The sequence below is a fragment of the Thunnus albacares genome, chromosome 6, assembly GCF_914725855.1.
Source record: "Thunnus albacares chromosome 6, fThuAlb1.1, whole genome shotgun sequence".
Classification (NCBI taxonomy): Eukaryota; Metazoa; Chordata; class Actinopteri; order Scombriformes; family Scombridae; genus Thunnus; species Thunnus albacares.
The window spans coordinates 9,824,113-9,844,414 of record NC_058111.1 but is presented as its reverse complement, the minus strand read 5'-3'; the positions used below and the strand labels follow the sequence as shown (position 1 = coordinate 9,844,414).

General features: G+C 37.8%; 1 protein-coding gene across 1 annotated transcript; it reads right to left on the bottom strand.

Moving 5' to 3' along the window:
• Window positions 1-3,808: 3,808 nt before the first annotated feature.
• On the bottom strand, window positions 3,809-19,639 carry trpc4b (transient receptor potential cation channel, subfamily C, member 4b). Its single transcript, XM_044354837.1, has 11 exons — window positions 15,843-19,639; window positions 14,992-15,394; window positions 13,408-13,926; window positions 7,363-7,699; window positions 7,056-7,195; window positions 6,534-6,850; window positions 6,227-6,422; window positions 5,937-6,131; window positions 5,589-5,630; window positions 5,394-5,483; window positions 3,809-5,298 (listed from the first exon to the last, which is right to left on the bottom strand). Exons 2-11 carry the CDS (start codon window positions 15,367-15,369, stop codon window positions 4,756-4,758), a joined length of 2,757 nt encoding a protein of 918 aa, XP_044210772.1. The 5' UTR covers window positions 15,370-15,394; window positions 15,843-19,639; the 3' UTR covers window positions 3,809-4,755.
• Between the last annotated feature and the right edge of the window lie 663 nt (window positions 19,640-20,302).

Below are 20,302 nucleotides of genomic sequence, written 5' to 3'. Positions count from 1 at the left end.
GCACTGATTGAAAAATCTTTCAGAATGTAGCTTGCCCCACCTAGTGGTGGGAGGGCATGCAGTCTCATCCAGCCAGGCCAAGAGTCTCACAGCACTTATGCATGGATTACAGATATTGTATTTCAATCTTCTACTTTAGAGAGGGATTAAGTACTGAGGTGAATTATTTTTTGAAATATTGAAGCTTTCCTATTCAGCCAAGAATCACCATACAACTGAACCAGAGAACCTGAACATCAATGTAAAGAGTTTTAATGGTTCAGTTCTGAATCTTAAAATGTGTACTTATATATACTAAATTAAACTGGATAGCTGTCAAACTACTTTTTTCACATTGTCAAATATACTCTTAATGGAGCCTCACCAGCCTTATAAGGCCACAAACCCTGATGTATATCTGAAACTCACAAACTGTTTGGCAAGTCTAGCAACACAATGACACAATGATAAACAGACATTTGTACTTTCATGTTAACAATATGTCTCTGGGCTACAAATACAGACACAACAAATAATGACTAATTGTCAGTTACATGGCTTAGACATGCCACATGGGGAAATGGAAATATTGTTAAAAGGAAATGATGTTAATCTGCAATTAAGACAGCATGAACACAAATGTCAACATATGAAACTGATGCCTTTATAAAGGCATTTATCAAGTTTTTTAATGAAATCTTTTTTAATTCAATCTCCTACCTTAGTATGTTTAATGAAGATGCTTCACATTGATGGAGACTAATTGCCAAAATCTTTCTCTGTTGCTAACCTCAATAACTATAGTTATACACTTTCAATTGATCTCTCATTGAAATAAGAAGAATGACCAGTAGCAATGGTTGATTACATTAACAGATTGTAAAATTTGCTTACGCCATGCAAGCGTAATGGTGTCTGACTGTTTTTAATCTGTTTTATTGATGAGTTTGGTGTGTTGTTTCCTGTGCTGCACGTAAAATATCCCATGCAAGAGAACAAAGGCTGAACTGAACTGAAAAGTGCAGCTGTTGCTCAGTTTTACCAGTCTGTGCTGTTACTCACAGCAGTTACTCACCCAAGTGGCATCACTTAAACCATCCCACCCTCCACATGTTGGTAACCCTCCTGGCTAGCCAGATGTTGAAACTGTGAGCAGGAAAGTAATGTCTTTCTGGCTGGCTAACTCTGTTTAATGGATTGTAAATGCTTCCCAGAACCTAGTACTGTGACACAGACCTTTGAAATCCAGTGGCCTCACTTGTGCTAGTGTCTTATTTGCGTATTTTTTTTATGAGTGAGCCTGAAAGTAGAAAGGTAAAAGATAACAGAAAACGGATCAGCATACCATGTCCGTTGAAAAGATGACACTTTCAAGGCCTTTTATGAGCCTGATTAGTGAAGGGCTTCAGAAACGCTCTTAAGCATAAAATCCTTACTCAGGCTTTTCATCTCTCCTAAAATCCCAAATACTGGAATACATTAACTTTACAATCCCAACATTCCAATGAGCTGCCAGTTTTCAAACTAAAGACTCTGTACTTGCTTGCATGGAGAAATAATGGCACAGATTGGAACTCACTACAGTGATAACTAAATGCAGCGTGGCTTTTACACTTTCAGAACACTCTCAGTCTTAATCAGTCACTTTCACACACACTGACACACACAAACACTGCATGTGTCACAAAGAATGGATAAAATAAGTTTTGATCCAAAGTTTGATTTCTTCTATTTATATCTTGCTAGTATGCCCCTTTTATGTAAGAATGAAAGGTTGAAATGCGACACCAATCTAAAATGAGTAAGCTCTTTAGACATAGTACAAAGACCAAAAACAGTCTGTTGATTGGGTTTCTAAAGATAGTGTGATTTGCTCTTGGCTGCTATGGTAACAGAGACCTAAAGATTTCATCTAGCACCCCAGGTTGCTTGCAGCTTAAAGCTTTGAAGATGTGAAGTTGAATATCAGTGCAAATTAAGAATATGAGTAACTGAATTTCAACAGAATAACACTAATGAAATTGATAACTCAATGCCATTCTTTTAATTAATGATCTGCTTGATACATTTTTGGTGTTGGAGGTTAAAGGTAGAGTCAGTGATTCTGGAGAATATCCATATCGTCACGTGACACTAAGCCCAAACTAGCTAAATTGAGGGAATATGACAGTTATACGGTTATACAGACAGTTATATCAAGTTATATCAAGTTTGATTTTATTGAGAACAGTGACAGGAGACAAAAATGCACCATGTCTCTTCAGGTGCTGGCGAATGAAGCCATGAAGCCAGCCAAGCTAAAGCGACATCTGATTACAAAGCAGCACCCAGAATATGATGGCAAAACAAAATAATTTTTCCGCTGAAAGAGCGAGGAAAACAGAAAATACGGATGGCCAACCTGGCCACAACTTCAGAGAAAGCACAGAAGACTTCATATTTGGTGGCTCAGTGGATTGCTTAAAGTAAGAAGTTCCAGTGGCATCTAAGAAAACAAATAGTATAAGCATATGCTTAATCTGTGTTATGATTATGAGGGGGTCCTTGGAAAATGTTCTTCCCTGAAAGAGGTTCCTGGCCCCAAAAAGTTTGAGAACCCCTGGCCTAGTGAAACAGGCAAGCTCACAGACAGACTGGGAGCCTTGATCAATCTATGTAGATACAGTTAATAAGTTCAAAACACATATATAGCAGGATTTTAATTTGTGTGATTTAAACAGGCACCTGCTCAAATTACACTGCACTAAACGCATCAGAACTAGACTCAGAGCGTAAAAAAATGCAGATGGTCTCGGTGAGGCACGTCACTCACACGTGTCTCAGATTCATTGTGGATTGATGCAGTGACGGACGTCAAATGCGATTCTAAAAACACTTTTCATGTGAATTGGCCACGGCTTCTTCACCAGGTGATGGGGACAAGAGACTGTCGTGTCATCACAGACAGCTGCTCTGATGACTTCCCTCTGTCCTGTGCATGAGCACAAATGCCCCCTGCTGATCGGCTGGAGTAGCGTTTTCTGGCTCAGTCTGAGCCCCTTTGTTTGTTTCCCATTGACAGAGCCAGGGCTGTGTATGAACACAGTGCACCAACAGAACAGACAGCTAGCGCGATATTCACTGAATTTGACAAAAAGTGTATTGAACAATCTTTCTCCAGAATTGCTGACTCCACCTTTAAATAGAGCTTTGATCACATGTGATATACTATTTAATGAAATGTTTTTTTCCCTGCAGTAAACACAGTGAGAGAGAAGATTTCATCAGTAAAGCAGATCAGGAGAAAGACCAATTTGTGCAAAAAAAATTCAATTATTTTCTTCTCTAATGCCAGTTTACATAGTCAGAGTGCATTTTGAAATGAAGGAGATAAAAGTCTTCAGCCATGCTAGCGGAGCACAGCAATGCTTTGAGCTAAATTTTAATGTCAGCATATTAACAAGCTCACAATCACAAAGGTCAGAGAATCAAAGTTAAAATGCATCCTCCGGGGACCATGAATGTTTTCAAAAAAATGCAAAATTGACAACCTAATGGTGAGTGAAAACTTTGACCTGCTGGAGGAGCCAAAGGAAAAGTCAGGGGCTCAGTAAAGTTGTTAGAAATGATCCTCTTGGAAACGTGAATGTCTATTGCAAATTTCATGTAAATCCACTAAAGAATTGTCATGATATGTCTCATGGTAGCACTTAGATATAGTCATGGCAATCCACCCTGCAATTTTGAGACAGACAGATAGACATTGGCATCCCTGGAGCCATACTGCTAGCATGGCTAAATTTAGTTAAAAAAAAAAAAGCTAGAAACCCTCTTTGAACTAGCACTTCCTTTTATTTAATCACAGAGGATTTTCTATACATGTCACAAAAAAAACAGTAACACACAAATTTCTGGAAGGCCTTTACGTTTGCAAAGTGGCTAATACAAGCACATTTGGTTGAGGAATAATGCCTGTAACAATCTTGCAACCTGTAACAACATGCTTCTTCTGCAACATAATTAGTAATTAACCTTTGATCTGACCCTGAACAGCACAGTAAGGTAACAGTGGAGTAAAAGAAAAACCGTGTTAAAAATCTGTCATTCAAATCTGTATTGACTACTGCAGGCACTACATTCCTTGTTAATCAACTGCATAATTTGTCCAAATATGTCAATATTATTATTAATATCATGGTAATTAATTAAGAATTAACTTGGTCAGATGTTATATACAAATAAATGCGCGTACTCTGTTAATTTTGTTGACTATTTCTGCCTGTATAATAATAATAACAACTCATTTAATTTGTACTGGACTTTTCATTTGCAGTGAATCTCTAGTGCTATAGCATTAAAAACAATTTTATCAAAAAGGACTGGATACTGTCAGCATATGAGGAATAATACTTTTTCTATAGATAAATAAGATACAGTATTTTTTGCATATTACTGTTAACATGACAGTACAAAGTGGAAGAGTAGAGGATAGGCAGCAGGATGTCAGGGCTCTTTGGAATTAATAGCTCCAGGTGAAAAATGAATTACTAACTTGTTTCATTATTCCCTGAGCATCAAGTCAGCACTCACCGAGGTAAATCCTCACTCAGCATTGTTGTTTGCCTTCTATTGATCAGGGCTGGATGCATGAAATATAGTGTGAGCTACTGTAACATGATATTATTGTATTATTATATACATGATAAGATACTTTACAACTGGTATATAAATGAAAGTTGAACAATTTAATTAAGAATTAACATGATTAACATCTCTGACTGTATTTGTAGATGCAGATTAATTTTTATATTTTTTTGGCCCATTGTCAACTTCCGTGGTGTGCTGTTTGCATGAATGTTCAATCTCCTGAATGTCCTTCACCACTTTCTGTACGACTTCCACTATCACCTTCTCAGTCTGAAATTCTTGGTTTTGTCCACCAGATTCTAAAGTATCATCCTCTGACAATGAATATATTTCATCACATTTCTGAGAGGGGGGTCTGCTCTGTCTTTGGAGGAAGCCAACTTCTGAGACATCCGTGGCTAGCTTGTTTGGACTCTTTTCTGCACTGGCTAGGACAACTGGACTAATGGCTAGCCTGTTGGAGCACTCTGAGTTGGAGGCGATGGCAGCTCCACTCTGCACGGTGGCAGTCACACCAAACACGTTCAGCTTCTGTTGTGGTTCATCAGTAGAGAATTTGGGAGAGTACTTGAATGAGTTTCCGGGGTAAGCCAAGGTGGTGCTTGCAACTTGACCTGCTATCCCACCATAAGATTTACCCTTCATCATTCCCAGGACTTCATAGCGGAAGCTTGAGATATCTTGCTTAAGCTCCTATTAATTATTGAAGAAGAGATTTAAAAACAACAGAGATTACAAAACAATGAAAAACTCTTGGGTAATTAAGGTATTGATGTTGTGCACACTACCTTGAAATTCTCCTCTGTCAACCCTTCCCCTGTCTTGGCATCTCTAATCATTGCAGCCACATAACGCTTTACTAGGCTCCTCAAAACCTCCTGAAAAAAATTACATATTATTTTTTTGAGGCAAAAAGGTCACAAATTAGGCTAACTAAATTAAGAACAAAACATCAAACATTACAGTGGAGAACAAATTACTACCTGATATTCATGGTTTAGTCTCACATTTTCAGCTGCACGTCTCTACAATTAAAGAACAAAAATAGTCCATTAACAAAGAGACATATATAATTTCTATTTACAATGGTAGGATGAGAATTTATAGTAGAATTTATTATTTTTTTTACTTTCCCTTTCTCAATTAGAGGTCTTATGATATACATTAATGTAGCGACTAATCAATTTCTAAAGAGAACAGGTAATCTAATTTACTGTTAATTCTTTTGGAGCCACCCGCTTTGAGACTATAATACCAGACAGGTACTGAAAATATATGCAATGCAGCGGTGTGACAGTACAGATCAGAACAAATTTCTGGAAACAATTTACCCCCAGGGTTTCGAAGGTTTCAAGCCTTTGTACGCTTGGTCTCTTAAACATATTAATCTTTATCCATCCAACCAGATAACAAACTGACTTTGGACTGGGTATTATATTGAATGGAGATGGTAAAGTCCCCCCTTCTTCAAAGTAGCTCATCCATAATTTTGTTCTAGCAAATTTCCACTCTATATCTGCGTGATCCTGAAAAGAAAAACAAACAACAATTTATTAACACTTTTTGCAACAAGACAAATTGGTGTAATTAAACTATAAAACAGATTAGCTTCACCACTCACAGCAATGTGCTGGTAGGAGTTGTTCATCATTGCAATTAGCATGTTCAGTAAAACTACTAGGGAGATGACATTGTATGTGCCAAACATGGTAGATCCCACAAACTCAGTGAATTCATGGTCTGGCTTCACATTGGTCACGTACAGGGAAACCAGGCCAAATATAGACCAAAATAATGACTGCAGTGTCTCGAATAGCCTGAAAAGCAAACAACCATACATCAAATTTTGCACCACTGAAAAACAAACTTATTAATGTTTCACAATGCACATACGTTAGGGATAATTTATTAGAAAAACTTCAACTTACGTTACGAAGGCGTTGTTTTGACTATTACAACGAATACCCTTGCAAAATTTACCCGCATCCTCATCCTCATAGTAAAAGTAGAGCTGGTTGAGACCATTGGCAAAGGCTAGCAGCACTAAACAGTAGATAAAGAGGAACTTGAGGATGTCCAGGAGCATACGACCCAGTGAAATCTGCAAGGGGCCCAGATGGGAGTTGGCAGTGAAAAGACAGATAAGGCGCAAGGAGCTGAAGATGTTGGCGATGGCAAACAATGCCTCTGCCACCAAAGTTGGGTGCCACATTTCCCAGGAGGATCTGGCTTTCTCCCCACTGTACTGTTGAAAAGAAGGAGAACAATGACTACACGGACTGTCATCAGAAATAGATGCTGAAAGTTTTCAAAGTTTTCTGATTAAACATAAAGGATCATTAGGAGTGCAGCAAAAGTTAAAACCTAGGGTAAATATACCTTTTTTTAACTGTGTAGATCACAAAATATGTGAATCCCTGGCTGTCATATACCTGTACTGCATAATATACCTTTGCATAGGCAACAATCTTCAGGGAAATGGTGGCAAGATACAAGGAGTTCATTATGAAGTCCATTAAGTTCCACCAGTCATCTATGTAGTCTTGGAAACCACTATCCCACATCTGTTTGATCTCTGTCCATATGAAGCCTTGAAGACATGAAAAAACAACAGTGTTCATTTTTCATTGTGCCATCATCAGCAGCTCAGTTAGACTTCCTTCAAAAATGCATTTGCATGACTACACTGTACAGTTGTACAACAGTGCATGCTGAATTGAGGATAAACATGCGTCTGTTAGTGTGTGCGTTTGTTACCAAGCACCCAGGGCAGGATCATCCATTCCACAGTGGTGGGTGCTGGTCCCTGAAGGTTGTTTCCTGCAGCAGCTATATGTTGCGAGGCCAAGAGGAGCAGGAAGAGGAAGGTCAGATAGGAAGCAGTGTGACAGATGAACTTGATGAAGGGCTTACGGATGAATAACCCATAACGGCTCTTTGGAGAGATCAGGTAGAACATGGACAACAGTGGAAAGAGGAGGCCAATGAAGATACATGTGATGAACTTCCCTGCCCAGTGACGCCTCCTCCAGCCTGGGAACTCATCATACCAACGAGACGCCAGCAGCTGCTGACAGTTGGGCTGAGCAACAAACTGAGAACGAGACAAAGAAATAGAGAATAACTGAAGTTAAACTTCTTCGTCTTAGAAATACAATCAGAAAATAGTGGAAAAATCACAACCTCCATCCATGATCTGCAGTACAGACAGTACACAAAAACAAAACTACACACAAAACACTACACACCATTAAAGACAGTAATGACTATTCAAAATGTCAGTGGTGGGGCAATACTTAATGTTAGCATGTGCAAATATGAAATGTTAATTGCACAATGATAATGCATGATTATCTTGACTAGCATTATCTCAGTATACGCCATTTTCTCTACAATACATTTCTCTACTCTAAAAACAATCTTAATATCATTTGTGTGTTTATGTAAGCATGTTTCATGAAATACATGTAAAACTTTCTTTAGATCAATAAATTTGGTGATTCTTCTGTTGTTTCTATTTTTTGACAGGATATGTGTAGAGATTTGGAGAAATGTCTGGACCACAAAACCTTTTGTAAATGTTAAATGCATTGTTCTTCCCTATAGTGCAAACTCTCCCAGGTAAAGTTAAAACGACTCCTGCCGAGCCTCCCCCTGCTGCTGGTCAGCATTTAGGGATGAAGATAATGCTAGTTTTCTTTATCCCATTAGACACAGAGAGATGGACAAGAAACAAAAGAGAGACATAATGTTACTGACATTAATCTTGTCTGAGTAAAATTGTGATTAAAAACTCATAAGATGCAAAATTAATATCAGAGGCTCATCTTGAAAGCATGTAGGACAAAAGTCTAAAGTGGACAAGTGCTCTCTGATCCTCTGTTAAGAAGCGATTGTCAAATCTGTTTCTCATACACATTTTCTCTGCCCTCTGAGATTAGATTTAACATGTGCTGGATATCTGCAGATGATGATGGAAGTTAATTTCAGTTTAACCAAGTTATGGCTAAATGGATACCCATTATGGTACTATAGAGCAGAGTTGTGGGTGAAGAGGTCATCTATCAGTGCAGAATCTGACATATTTAATATTTCCTATCTGTCCTTGTGGGATGTTGACTTGCTATAACATGACTGGAGGCAAAAGGTAGCATCTGGAGGGAGCAGATTTTGTCTGAGGACACTTTTGGAAGGTGAAAATGACCCAATCTGCACACTTCAAAAACAAGTATGAATTCTGTCCTGAGGCACATTCATAATGGAGACATACTGTATGGTGCTAATTCATTAAGACATTTAATCAGTTTATTTGAATATAATCTAAATCAGTTGCACAGAAAATACTTTAACACTATGCTGCCATTTTTGGTAGTTAACATTTGCAACTGTCAGAAAAGAGTTTCTCACATCCCTCACAAAGCAATGTGATTAAAAAAAAACAACAAGAACACAATATTACTCTATGTTTTGCACTTATTCAATCATAAAATAACAAGCTAGCATCTCAGAAAGTTCTCAGGCCATGTGGCATCATGTGAATCTTAATTTTGAATGAGAATTATGGCAATTTAAGGTGTGAGTTTAACTGAGAGGTAGGATTTAATAATCCCACTTACAATTTCAAAATGATGAAACTTAATCATTAATATAATAAAGCTTAGCTCAACAAACAAAAAGTGAAGAATCTTTTGACAATACTTTGTACGTTTTTAATCTACCACAATGTTACCACAATGTACTGAACATGGTTTTATCAGTGCTTTCATTCTTATTCTACTATTACAGGTCCATGAAAACATGTGCCCTCCCCAGCATACAGAGAAACCACTAAGCAATAGTCTAAGATAGAAAAACCCAGGTCAGAGCAGAATGAGTGCCCTTCCCTTCTTTGCTTTTAATTGTTTATGTTTAAATGCTTACAAATCATATTTAAAGGATTTTAATGAACAAAGACAGAGGAAATAGCAGGAGAACAAAGAATTTACTGAATACATTAATGGAATGATGACCACTAATAATGTGGACATCCAGTAAGTGCTGGTGGTCCATTAAAATGCTGTAACGACTTTGGTGCCTTTTCTTTAGAGAAACCCACAATGGCAAACCCTCAGAACTGCCCAGCTTATGGACGTGTTATTCGTTTGGTTGTTAGCATTAATGTACTGCATACTCACAACATAATACACTTTCGATACACAACAACATGCATACTGGACATGTCTGTGTAGTTAGAGAGGGGAAAGACAAACAATCAGCATTTCCAAATTAATTTCATTTCTCATTTGCAACATTTTTGGCAGCAAAAATCGTTCAGAGTTAATGTGCGTAGTTTCAGTTTGGGAGGTGTTTGGAGCACAATGCCTTGTAATGCTCTATAATGATGACACTAATCCTCCAATTTGTAGTCATGGCCACCTCCCTCAATAACTGATCTTAAACAGAAAAATTGTTAACTCTTTCGGACCTTCTGTTTGTTGGTGCACTCAACTATTTCAAGTCCAATCACTGTTCTTCATTCCACACTCTCAGTATAAGTCTAGAGGTGATCAGGCATTTTCCATTGTTGGCCCTAAACTGTGGAGTAGTTTGCCACTCATTATTAGATCTCCTTTCCAACCCCATCCCTCCATTGATATTTTTAAAACTGATCCTCAGAGACATGTCTTTTCTTTCCTTTTAATAGTCATTAAGACATTAATTTAATTTAATTCTGTTCTGCATTTTTATTCTTTTTTTTTATCCTGAAAATTATATCTGTGTTTTTATTTGATTGTAATTCTCATCTTTCTGTAAAGCACTTTGATCAGCATTTGTTTTTTTTTTAAATGTGCTCTATAAATAAATTGACTTGACTTGAGTTCAAAAGGGGCAATACACTGTGTCCATAACCAGAGCTGTTCTTCTGGTTATGACCTCTTTCTGTGCAAGTCCAAGTCTAAAGTCATTAGAGAAACATCCAACTCAAATATCAAGTCTGTCACAAATGTAACAAAACTCAAGTCATTGTAGTTGATTAATTCTTGTATGTCTCCAAATTCTAACCATTACAGTCGCACAGCAGTGATGCTACAAGAGTTTATTATTTGGCTCTCAAAGCTTTTTTAATTGTGTCTACACTGCTGAGAGCAAATCCCTCCAGTGCATTCAAATGATACATATTCAATAAAAAAAGGCTGTGCTAATGAATTTGATCAACGAAAATAAGGTATTCATTCATTCTACTTTTTCACACTAGATACTTGTCATTTAAATCCAGAGATACAATATCTAGAAGGGGTCAAGATAAAGCAATGTTTGAAGTGTCCCTGACCCATATAACAACAAAAGGTGTGGCTTGTATATATCATGTTCTGGTGCAGAAAATTAGGGCAATCATAGATGGAATCTCAAAGACTTAAGTTATTAAAGGGGAAGTCAGAATTTCTGGAGAACGTTCAATAAACTTTTTATCAGATTCAGTGAATATATGTGTTATACACATCCCTGGATCTGTAAATGGGAAACAAACAAAGTGGCTCACACCGAGCCACAAAACACTATTCCAGCCAATCATCAGGGGTCGTTCGTGCTCATGCACATCACAGGGGGAGGTCATCAGAGCAGCTGTCTGTGATGACATCACAGTCTCCCATCTCCAGCATCTGTTGAATAGTGGGGGAGGGCTAGCAAAGAGGCTATGGCCAATTCACATAGAAAGTGTTTTTAGAAGCGCATTTGACATCCGTCATTCATGTTGGTTCAGATACGCTTCCATTCGTCATTAGATGAATGAATACACACTGAATCCCAGATGCGGGAGTGACGTGTGTCTCACAGAGAGCTTCTGAAGGAGCATGTAGGGAGGAGTGTATTTGTTTTGGTGGTTAGTTCAAATATCAACAATCTTTCTTAGAATCACTGACTCTACCTTTTAAGTTACCAAATTTTGCAACAAATCTGCTGTCTGAAACTGATCATACTGTATATGGGCCATGAACAACACACTATTTATCATAATTCTTGGTATAATACAAAAATAATTTAAAATAATCTTCGTTATTTAGCATGATATGAAATATGAAAAACAACTCTATCATCATCACTTACTTTATACAGGGATAGCATTTAAACAATAGCAGTAATGAGTTATACAGCTGCACACAAATGTCTGAGCACAAATGGAGAAAAACCATTAAGCTCTCTGTTTGATTACGTTCATTGATTGTTCTTGATTCAATCTCACTCTAAGGTATAGAGCAAATAATTAAATACACAAGATGAGTGGCACAGCTATACAAGGCCTGTCTGGAGTTGTTGTGTTACATTAACAATTACTTTGGGATTTTAATGGCACATATCAGTTTTCAAATCTCAAGTCAAGTTGAGTCTCAAGGCATTCAGGTCAAAAGGAGTCAGCTCACACAGCAAATGAGTCCAAGTCAAATCTCAAGTTTTCATTTTCATGACTTAATTCCAAGCCTAAAACAGAGAACAAAGATTCATCCTCTCTAAATGAGAGCCTTTATATTCACCTAATTAAATTCACCAAAATAAATTCAGCTTTAGATGCAACTCTTCATCCTCAGGAAGAGAACAATTTAAATTTAGGAACAAAACAGCAATCCAAGACTGTTCGGTTTTCATGTTACATTATCTGAACAAGTTCAAACAGTGACGTCTCCCTTCTAATTAGCGCCACCGGTGTTTAACATTGTCTAGTATTGCTTTCAATATTTTTTGAAAAATATCTTCTTTTTAATAACTACCTCAGTTTCAGGTAAATGTAATCTTTCTGATTGTTTTGTTAGGGTCAGGTGATAATAACAGGTAATATAATAGTAATAATAATGTGATAAACCCAATAGCCACTGAGTTCAGCCGTAAACCTTTTGCCTTGGTAACCAATTGTGGCACATGGAGTTGCTAATATTCACACTGATCTTTCATTCTCACAATTCCAACTGTCTGAAATACAACAAAACAATCCTGTACTCTCGTTTTTGGATACTATAGTGCCACATTTCCTGGACTCCTACTGTAAAGAGAAATATGATGACTACATTTTTCTAAATGTGATGATTGAGAGCAAAGTTATCATTTTTTACTAGCTTACACTTTCATTGTTGTCACCTGTTGCTGGGTTAAGAAAAACCTCATGCAAAGTATATACATTTACAGATATAATCCATTATAAATGTTTCCGTTATAAATATTTTTACTTGTTGCTTGTTATAAAACACTTTGGCATATCTTATTCTGTTACTGCCACTGTGTAATCACAATGTATACATCTTTAGGAGCTCTACTTCAAAACACATTACAGAAAGTTGGCATTACATCCAGAGGATAAATATTCCAAAGAAGATGTTAAAAGACAGTAAAAGGTTCCGTTTCTAATTAAAATATTATGAGTTTGTATTTCTGGGAAATGGCCATCACTTATTCCATCATTATCCCCAATTATCCAGTCGTCATGGGACTCTCTGAGAGGGCTACTGTAATGCATTGCATTAAGAGCCAGCCTGGCAATTACATGTTGTTCTAAACTCCCACAGGACATCTCCACCCATCTCAGGCCATTTACAGCTCATCTTGGCACTGCTTTTGTTATCTAGACCACTTTGTTCACTTACATACTTATTCTATGTTGTACTTGTCCCACAAGTGTCAATATATACTGTAGCACCCTGTCAGTTCCTAGTATGTCTATATGTGTACCAGTGTCACCGACACAAATTCCTGTCCTTTTCTGTCCTAAAACTCTTGTTGTACTGCTGTTGTCACAGCAGTCATGTGACAAAGAGGATATCATATACAACTTACCTCTTTCTGACAATATTTGATAGCTAGCTTCAGTCGGGCCAGATCATTAGCACTCTCATCCAGCAGAGGGTTGGTGTCATCGCGGTAGTTGAGGATTATTTCCAATTCTTTAGAGCTTCGGGTCTGGTCTAAGAGGTCCTTTGCAAATTGTTTACACATACGGGACAGTTCCTCATATTCTGACTTGAACTCATTCTCCACTGTGCTGAGCTCCTTCAGCTCCCAGCTGAGTTGAAAAGCTGTGAGGAAAGGATCCTCGCTGGAGAGGGCGATGAGAGATGGGCTGGAGAGGGCCTTGTAGATGTTGAGACGAGAGCGTGAATGACGCAAGCCATCCACGTCTGAACTGGACACACACTCAACGCAGTTGCAGCGCACGGCATGTGGCTGAGGTACGGAGACACCTCGCTGCACAAGCAGTTTGATGATCTCATAGTTGTTGGTGTGGGCGGCAAGGATGATTGGAGTGATGTCCGGGGTGAAATCTGAGAACTGTTTGTCCAGTAGAATCGGTGGGACCTTTTCAGATAGACAAGAGAGAAACACATAAAAGAACAGATATGAAACTGCCTGTTGCTCAGCTGGCCTCAAAATATCTTCCTGAACCATTACACCATTATTTTATCAGATAGCTCACAAAGCTTTTTAAACCCCTCACAGAAACACTGAAATAACTGCTAGCTGTATGGACACTTTGAACGGGTCTAATTTCATCTGTCTTGGATCTCTGACTATCTTGTCTAACAGCAAGCACACAGCTAATGACTTGTGGTTCAGCCGGCCCCAAAATATCTTCCTGATTGGAAGCAACTACAACCTTTTTTCTGTTTCCCTTGTCTTCACAGAGTGCTTCACAAAGTCCATTACAGTGAGACACAGCAGGGTCAAAAAACATATTTACAAAGATATCAAGAAGTTGAACGCAACCAGAGTCTATATGAAACTGCCTGATACAGAACCTGTGGATAAAGACTTTTTATTATAAAAGCTGTGGCAAAAAGACCCACAGCAGCACATCAAAGAGTATCAGTGCTGGATTCCCTAAATAAACACAGCCAAGCCTAAAACTACTAGACAGAGGAAAACATATATTTTTTTCTTCCTTTTATCTCTAAGACTGAAGAATAAAATGACGTATCCCTTCTGGAGCCATCCAATCCAATCTGACATGACATTGAACTGAGAGCTTGAACTTTATTGTCCAACCCGTGTTCATGAAAGGTAAACACGCAGTTACAATCCACAAATCTATTTTCTAAACTGTTGAGGTTGCCACACGCTCGCCACACATGAACAAACATGATGAGCTGGTAGGAAACAGAAATCTAAAACACAGCTGGAGGTAAATAATAAAAACAATCTAAATTTTAGTGTGATATTCTGTGCTGTATAAAAGAAGTTTTGATTTGCTGCAGAGGGTGAATCGGTCCATGGATGTGATTTTAATGACTTTATAAATTTGCTTGAATAAAATGAAACTAACAAATGTAATAAAGGTTATAGAAATACACAAGTCAACAAGAAAAGCACCTGTGGGAATGTAAACTCTATATTGGATGTTATCATGGATCTACAGTAACCTACCTGTTTTTCTCCACGGGGTTTCTTGTGATTGAGCAGCAGCTCTACGGCTCCCACCACTTCTTTGCGAATGGCATGTAGCAGGGCATCACCCACATAAACATTATAGCTGAGCAGAAGCTCGATGATCTCCAGGTTCTCATTTTCAATGGCAATGAGCAGGGCTGTGCGTCCCAGGGGGTCGATGCAGTTGATGTTGATCCTAAAGTAGATCTCAGCCTCCTCCAGGGCTTGTTTCACACTGGCATAGTCCCCCTTCTCAACAGCCCCCAGGTAGGCCTTCTCCAGGGCAGAGAGCTCAGCCTCAGCCCGCACGATCCGCAGAGGGATGCGGTCCCTGTATGAGGAGTTTCCAGTTTTCCTATAATACAGCTGTGACATTGTGGCCACAGCACCACAGTCTCAACTGAGAATGAGTGAAAAATAACAAGACAGGGAAAAATATGTGATCAGGTTGCAGTGTTGAAAAAAAAAAAAAAGTATAGATTTTAACTATACTTTTTTACATCCACTTGAAAAAAAATGCAAAATAATTCAAGTATTCAGTTCAAAATTGGTTTATAATGCTTTATTTTTTAGGACATAATTGGCCACTCAAAATAATGAAAACACCAATTATTGACATATTCACATCTACAGCAGTTAAAATGAACATAAACATAATTTGAAATATGAATAAATTTGGTAATTTTTGTAGAAAACTTAGAAGACCATTTCACAGCACATGATTAAAGAGAAACTACATCAAATGTTTACATATTATTGTCTTTTTCTGTTAGAAATATAACCTACTTTATCACATATAATCCAATCGACGTCTAAAGTAATCATGCGCAAAAGAAACAGAAACTTACCGTCCTCCTGTTGCTTTCCACTCGACGGAGAACCAGAGGCTGCGGCTGTCAGAAAGGAAAGTTGCGTGGCTGGATGCTCATCTTATCACCAAGTCTTCACTGAAGACACTGTAACTCAGTGGCATGTCATGCAATCCCCCGCCCACCCCTTTCGTTCTCTCGTCTGTAGGGGCATTTTAATGGCATAGCGTATTTCTGCCCTACACATTTTATTTGACTAACACACTGGTCGAATCAGGTGGGAAGAAGAAGAAGCGACATCCGTCTGCTGACGCGCGACTCCAACGCGCTCTTAACACAGAAAACACATCTCCAGCCGTCACCGCGCCCTTTTAAACCGGGACTATATCACAGCAAAACCAAGGTGTGGTGAAAAAGTGTTGGGGTAGTATCCATAAATGAAACAAGCCAATGGTACTGATCAACAATTCTATAAAACCCCAGCAGTTTAAGGTCATATTAAAAGCCTATATACAAACAATATGTATAAGATATAAAATATCATAGCCATTTTTGCCCACAACAAGAATCTCCAAAAGATCTGCACAAAAACGCAACCCTGATTTTGAGTTTTGAGTGATCTTGCTCCACAGACTGAGAGGGTGGACACAAAGGCATAAACAACACTGTTAAATTAATTTATTCCTTGTGAATCTGATATTTACTACGACTAGTTTCCATCCGCCTCTCCTTAGCTCTAGAGGGCAAAATGGTTACAATTGGAAGATAAGGGCATTAGACGTGTGTGACCACATACTGCCCTTTCTCAGTTGTTTACTTGCCCAAAATAACATCCTCTATCCTTAACCTCAGCTTGGCTTTAGCTGGATTTTCCTACTGAGGAAATGAAAACAACAACAACAACAACAAAAAAACAAAAATAAGCTAAATGATAGATAAAAAGTGGCCACTTGAGTTCAGCTTCAAGGAAACCCTGTCTCGCAATATAAAGCAACATAAAATTAGGCTTCATTTGGCTGTGACTTGGTTTATATGACCAAGACAATGGCCAAATGCATAATGGCTGTACTTTTTTCTACTAATGTAGTCTGAAACTTTACTAATGAGTAGCTTATGTTTCCCAACTCGTAAAATAGCTTTGTGAAGTCAGTGTAAGTTCAGGACCTATTGACTTACTATACCAATACGGCTGGCTGGCGGGCCCCGGTAGCCGACTAGTTACGACTCATACATCATAATGTCTGCAATTCGTTTCCGTAGCAGACATGTTGTGTGTCACTCCCAAACTCTTTCTCCCCTTGTTTCCTGTCATCTCTCAACTGTCAAAGGCATAAAAGTCCAAAAGAAATTAATTAAAAAATAATATATCAGTATGACTAACAAACAAATGACTAACACACCCTGCAGTCACAGAGAAACATGGGCAACTGGAGTTGTTTCTGACAACTTGATGAATATAAGTCCAGTATCTCTGTTGGCCTCCAGCAACTTCTGAGAAATTTTTTTGGATGTTTAGCTTGTTCTTTTTACTTACTAATTGGTTTGGTTCAGTGCTGTTTATGCTGGTCAGGTGGCTACAGTAGCATAAAAGCATCTTTCCACTGCCATGTGCCATGTGAATTATATGTCAGTAAAGAACCATGACATTAACTATATTAGTTAACTATATCGATTACAAATTTAGACAAACCTATGGTACCTTTTGAAAAGGAGGGTCTTCATGCATGCAGGAGAGATAGATTTGGTTTACTGTCATGAGATGAGAGAAACATAGTGTAGACTGAAGGTGAGGATGCAGTAGTGCATACATGATTGCCATAGTAGGCTCCAGATAAGCCATATGCCAGTGTTGCAAATATATCATGTGATGTTTGGTAAAAACTAAAAGGAAGACATGAGCATCATTGTACTGAGTAGATACTGAGGATATGACAACACAGAGGCCCTACTGACACTCATTAGTACAAATAAGATGATTTATTCAAGCTGAAATACTGTACATGCACACATGTTGCCCCTCAGTAATGTCACAAAGACTTTCTCACAAAAAGCACAATATTGAATCAATTCATTCGCAAATTTATTTCTCTCACTGCCTTGAGGATGTTCCAAGAATCCAACTCTAACTTTTCTCTGTTCAACATTTCTGCATCGGTTCACAAGAGTCCGAGTTCCCCTGAAAAACCCTGCCTGGAGCTTTGATAATGTGAAATAACTTTAACATGTTTTTCTATTGAACTCTGAGAAAGAGTAATTGCTGCACTAGGAAAAAAACAGCCATCTAAGATGTATGATGTTAAACATCAGTCTTTAGCTGGCTGGTGTGAGCATGCACAGTTGCTAAGAGACCTCTAACCCATCTCTTTCTTCCACATCCATAATCAGTGACAATAAAACACTGTGTACTGTATATTAATGTTTTCTCCTTTGAGATATATAGAGCAAAAAGTTTATCAATGACACATGTTTTTCATGTTTTTATTTTGCTATATTGTTGTGATCTCATTGTAAGAGAACTTTTGCAAGGATAAAGCAATTCAACTCAAGTATTTAAGGTTTGACAAGACCAAAACAAATTTCATTGTGTTTTAGTCATAGTCAACTATCATATATTAACTAGACAAGATAAGACAATGTCAAAATTTTGAGTGCTGTCCTGAGGGTAATTGCTCAGTTGTATCAGTTGCCTTCATTGTAAGAAGATTGTTTTCAAGCCTAATGGACTTCACCAAGTGCATCTGTATGAATCAAAACTTCACATCCAATATTTCCCTATTTCTTTGTCATCAATGTAATTATCATGCATTAGACCCTCAATGTGTGTGCTATTGGCAGATACTGTGTGTGTGTGTGTGTGTGTGTGTGAATCAACAGAATCTCTCACTTACAGGACTTGTGGTCATTATTATCAACACTGTAGCTATTATCACTCATTATCTCACTTATCGCAAGACATCTACAAGGCAATCTGGTGTTCTATATAATTATACCAGCACCTTCTTATCCAGCAGTACAGTGAGAAAATATGTTATGAAGAGATTATATTTTATTGTACTTGTATTGCGAAATGTTTTACATTAAAAGCTGGTCATGGGTTATCATGGTTTTATACAGCTGGACAAAATAGCTCTAATTATCCCAACATGCTTTGCACAACAGCTCACTACAGTTGCTGCCTCTTGTCAAGGAATCATTTTTCTTTTTTTGCAGCAGATTGTGAAATAAATTTCCCAGTTCTTTAAAGATCACATGACATAAAACAAGAGAAAGGAAAAATCAGTGAAACCTTTAGAGCCACAATGAATATGACTATTGAGAGGGGTTAGAATCCACAATAATGGACTTCTGAAGAGGAAAGCTCAGGTTGCAGTCTCACCACAAATGAAAATTTGAAAACATCTTGACATTAATAATACATAAAAGCTTCCTGTTTCAAATGACTCTACTTCAACTTAATGCATTTGTTTTTGGTGTCAATTACAGCCAGTTTTAGAAAGTCAAACAGGCTGCACGGAGAATTATTTTTTTTACCTCTGAGGTTTTCTTCCTTCAAATGATTTATTTCATTTGTTAACTAATTTGTACAATTTTGTTGTATTTAAAAGATCATGACCAACAAAGTCATGCATATCGATAGCTACATTGAACCTATCTGTTTTTTTGGAAGCAACAGAAGTAAGCTCCTAAACAGAATATACACAACATTAATAATCTCATTCATTTAAGGGGGTGATTTGAGAATTTATGAAAATGATTGGTGTTTCGTGTGTTTCTTTGTCATACCAATATGTAGATTTTCTTTCAAATAGTATAAAGCAATAACCTTATGAACAAAAAATTCTACATAAAACCCAGATTTAAGCAATAAATCAATAATTTGAATTAGAATGAGGAGCCTTCATCATTTGGCAGTGTCTGATTCAGGCATATTGAAGACCAAAAAGGATCTGTGAGCAAATGCTGTATCTTTCCTTTTTGTCCCTTGTTGCCTTTCATTAGCGAGCACAGCCGAGCAGCTGCTGTGCAGCACGTTGCCCTGAGGAGCAATCAATAGAGAATGTCTTTTCTATTTATTCCAACTGAATATGAGTGCCCTGATGGCCACCTTTCAAATATTACCTGTTTATTTTTTAGAGGAAAAATCTCCCTGGTTGAAATTTTTGTCATAACTTTGACCATTTAATTTAACTTAAGGTCACATTGTATGATCTACAAATACAGGTATATCCATTATTTCTGGACCCTGTGCACCCTTGTGGCAAAGCACTTACTGTTTTTGGCTGTTGATAAAGGTACTGACCCACAGAGCCGGCTCCTTTGGTAAGTCTACACTCAAAAGCATTTTAGAGGCACAATCCATGAATCAGATGCTATTCTCATCAAAATAGAAAATTCAGGACCATGTTAACACCTCCAAAGTGACTGACAGTTGTTTTATCACACAGACTTACTCTAGACAACAACTAAACCTAAGCTAACAATGTGTTATGATGTTTAAA

What these genes read in the sequence shown, in the direction of transcription:
- trpc4b (XM_044354837.1), bottom strand. Translation starts at nt 15,369, where the DNA reads ATGTCACAGCTGTATTATAGGAAAACTGGAAACTCCTCATACAGGGAC. An exon ending in AGATTGTTGCCTATGCAAAG is followed by an intron (nt 6,851 to 7,055) that starts GTATATTATGCA and finishes TCTTTTCAACAG; the next exon opens with TACAGTGGGGAGAAAGCCAG. An exon ending in TGACAGAGGAGAATTTCAAG is followed by an intron (nt 5,299 to 5,393) that starts GTAGTGTGCACA and finishes AATAATTAATAG; the next exon opens with GAGCTTAAGCAAGATATCTC.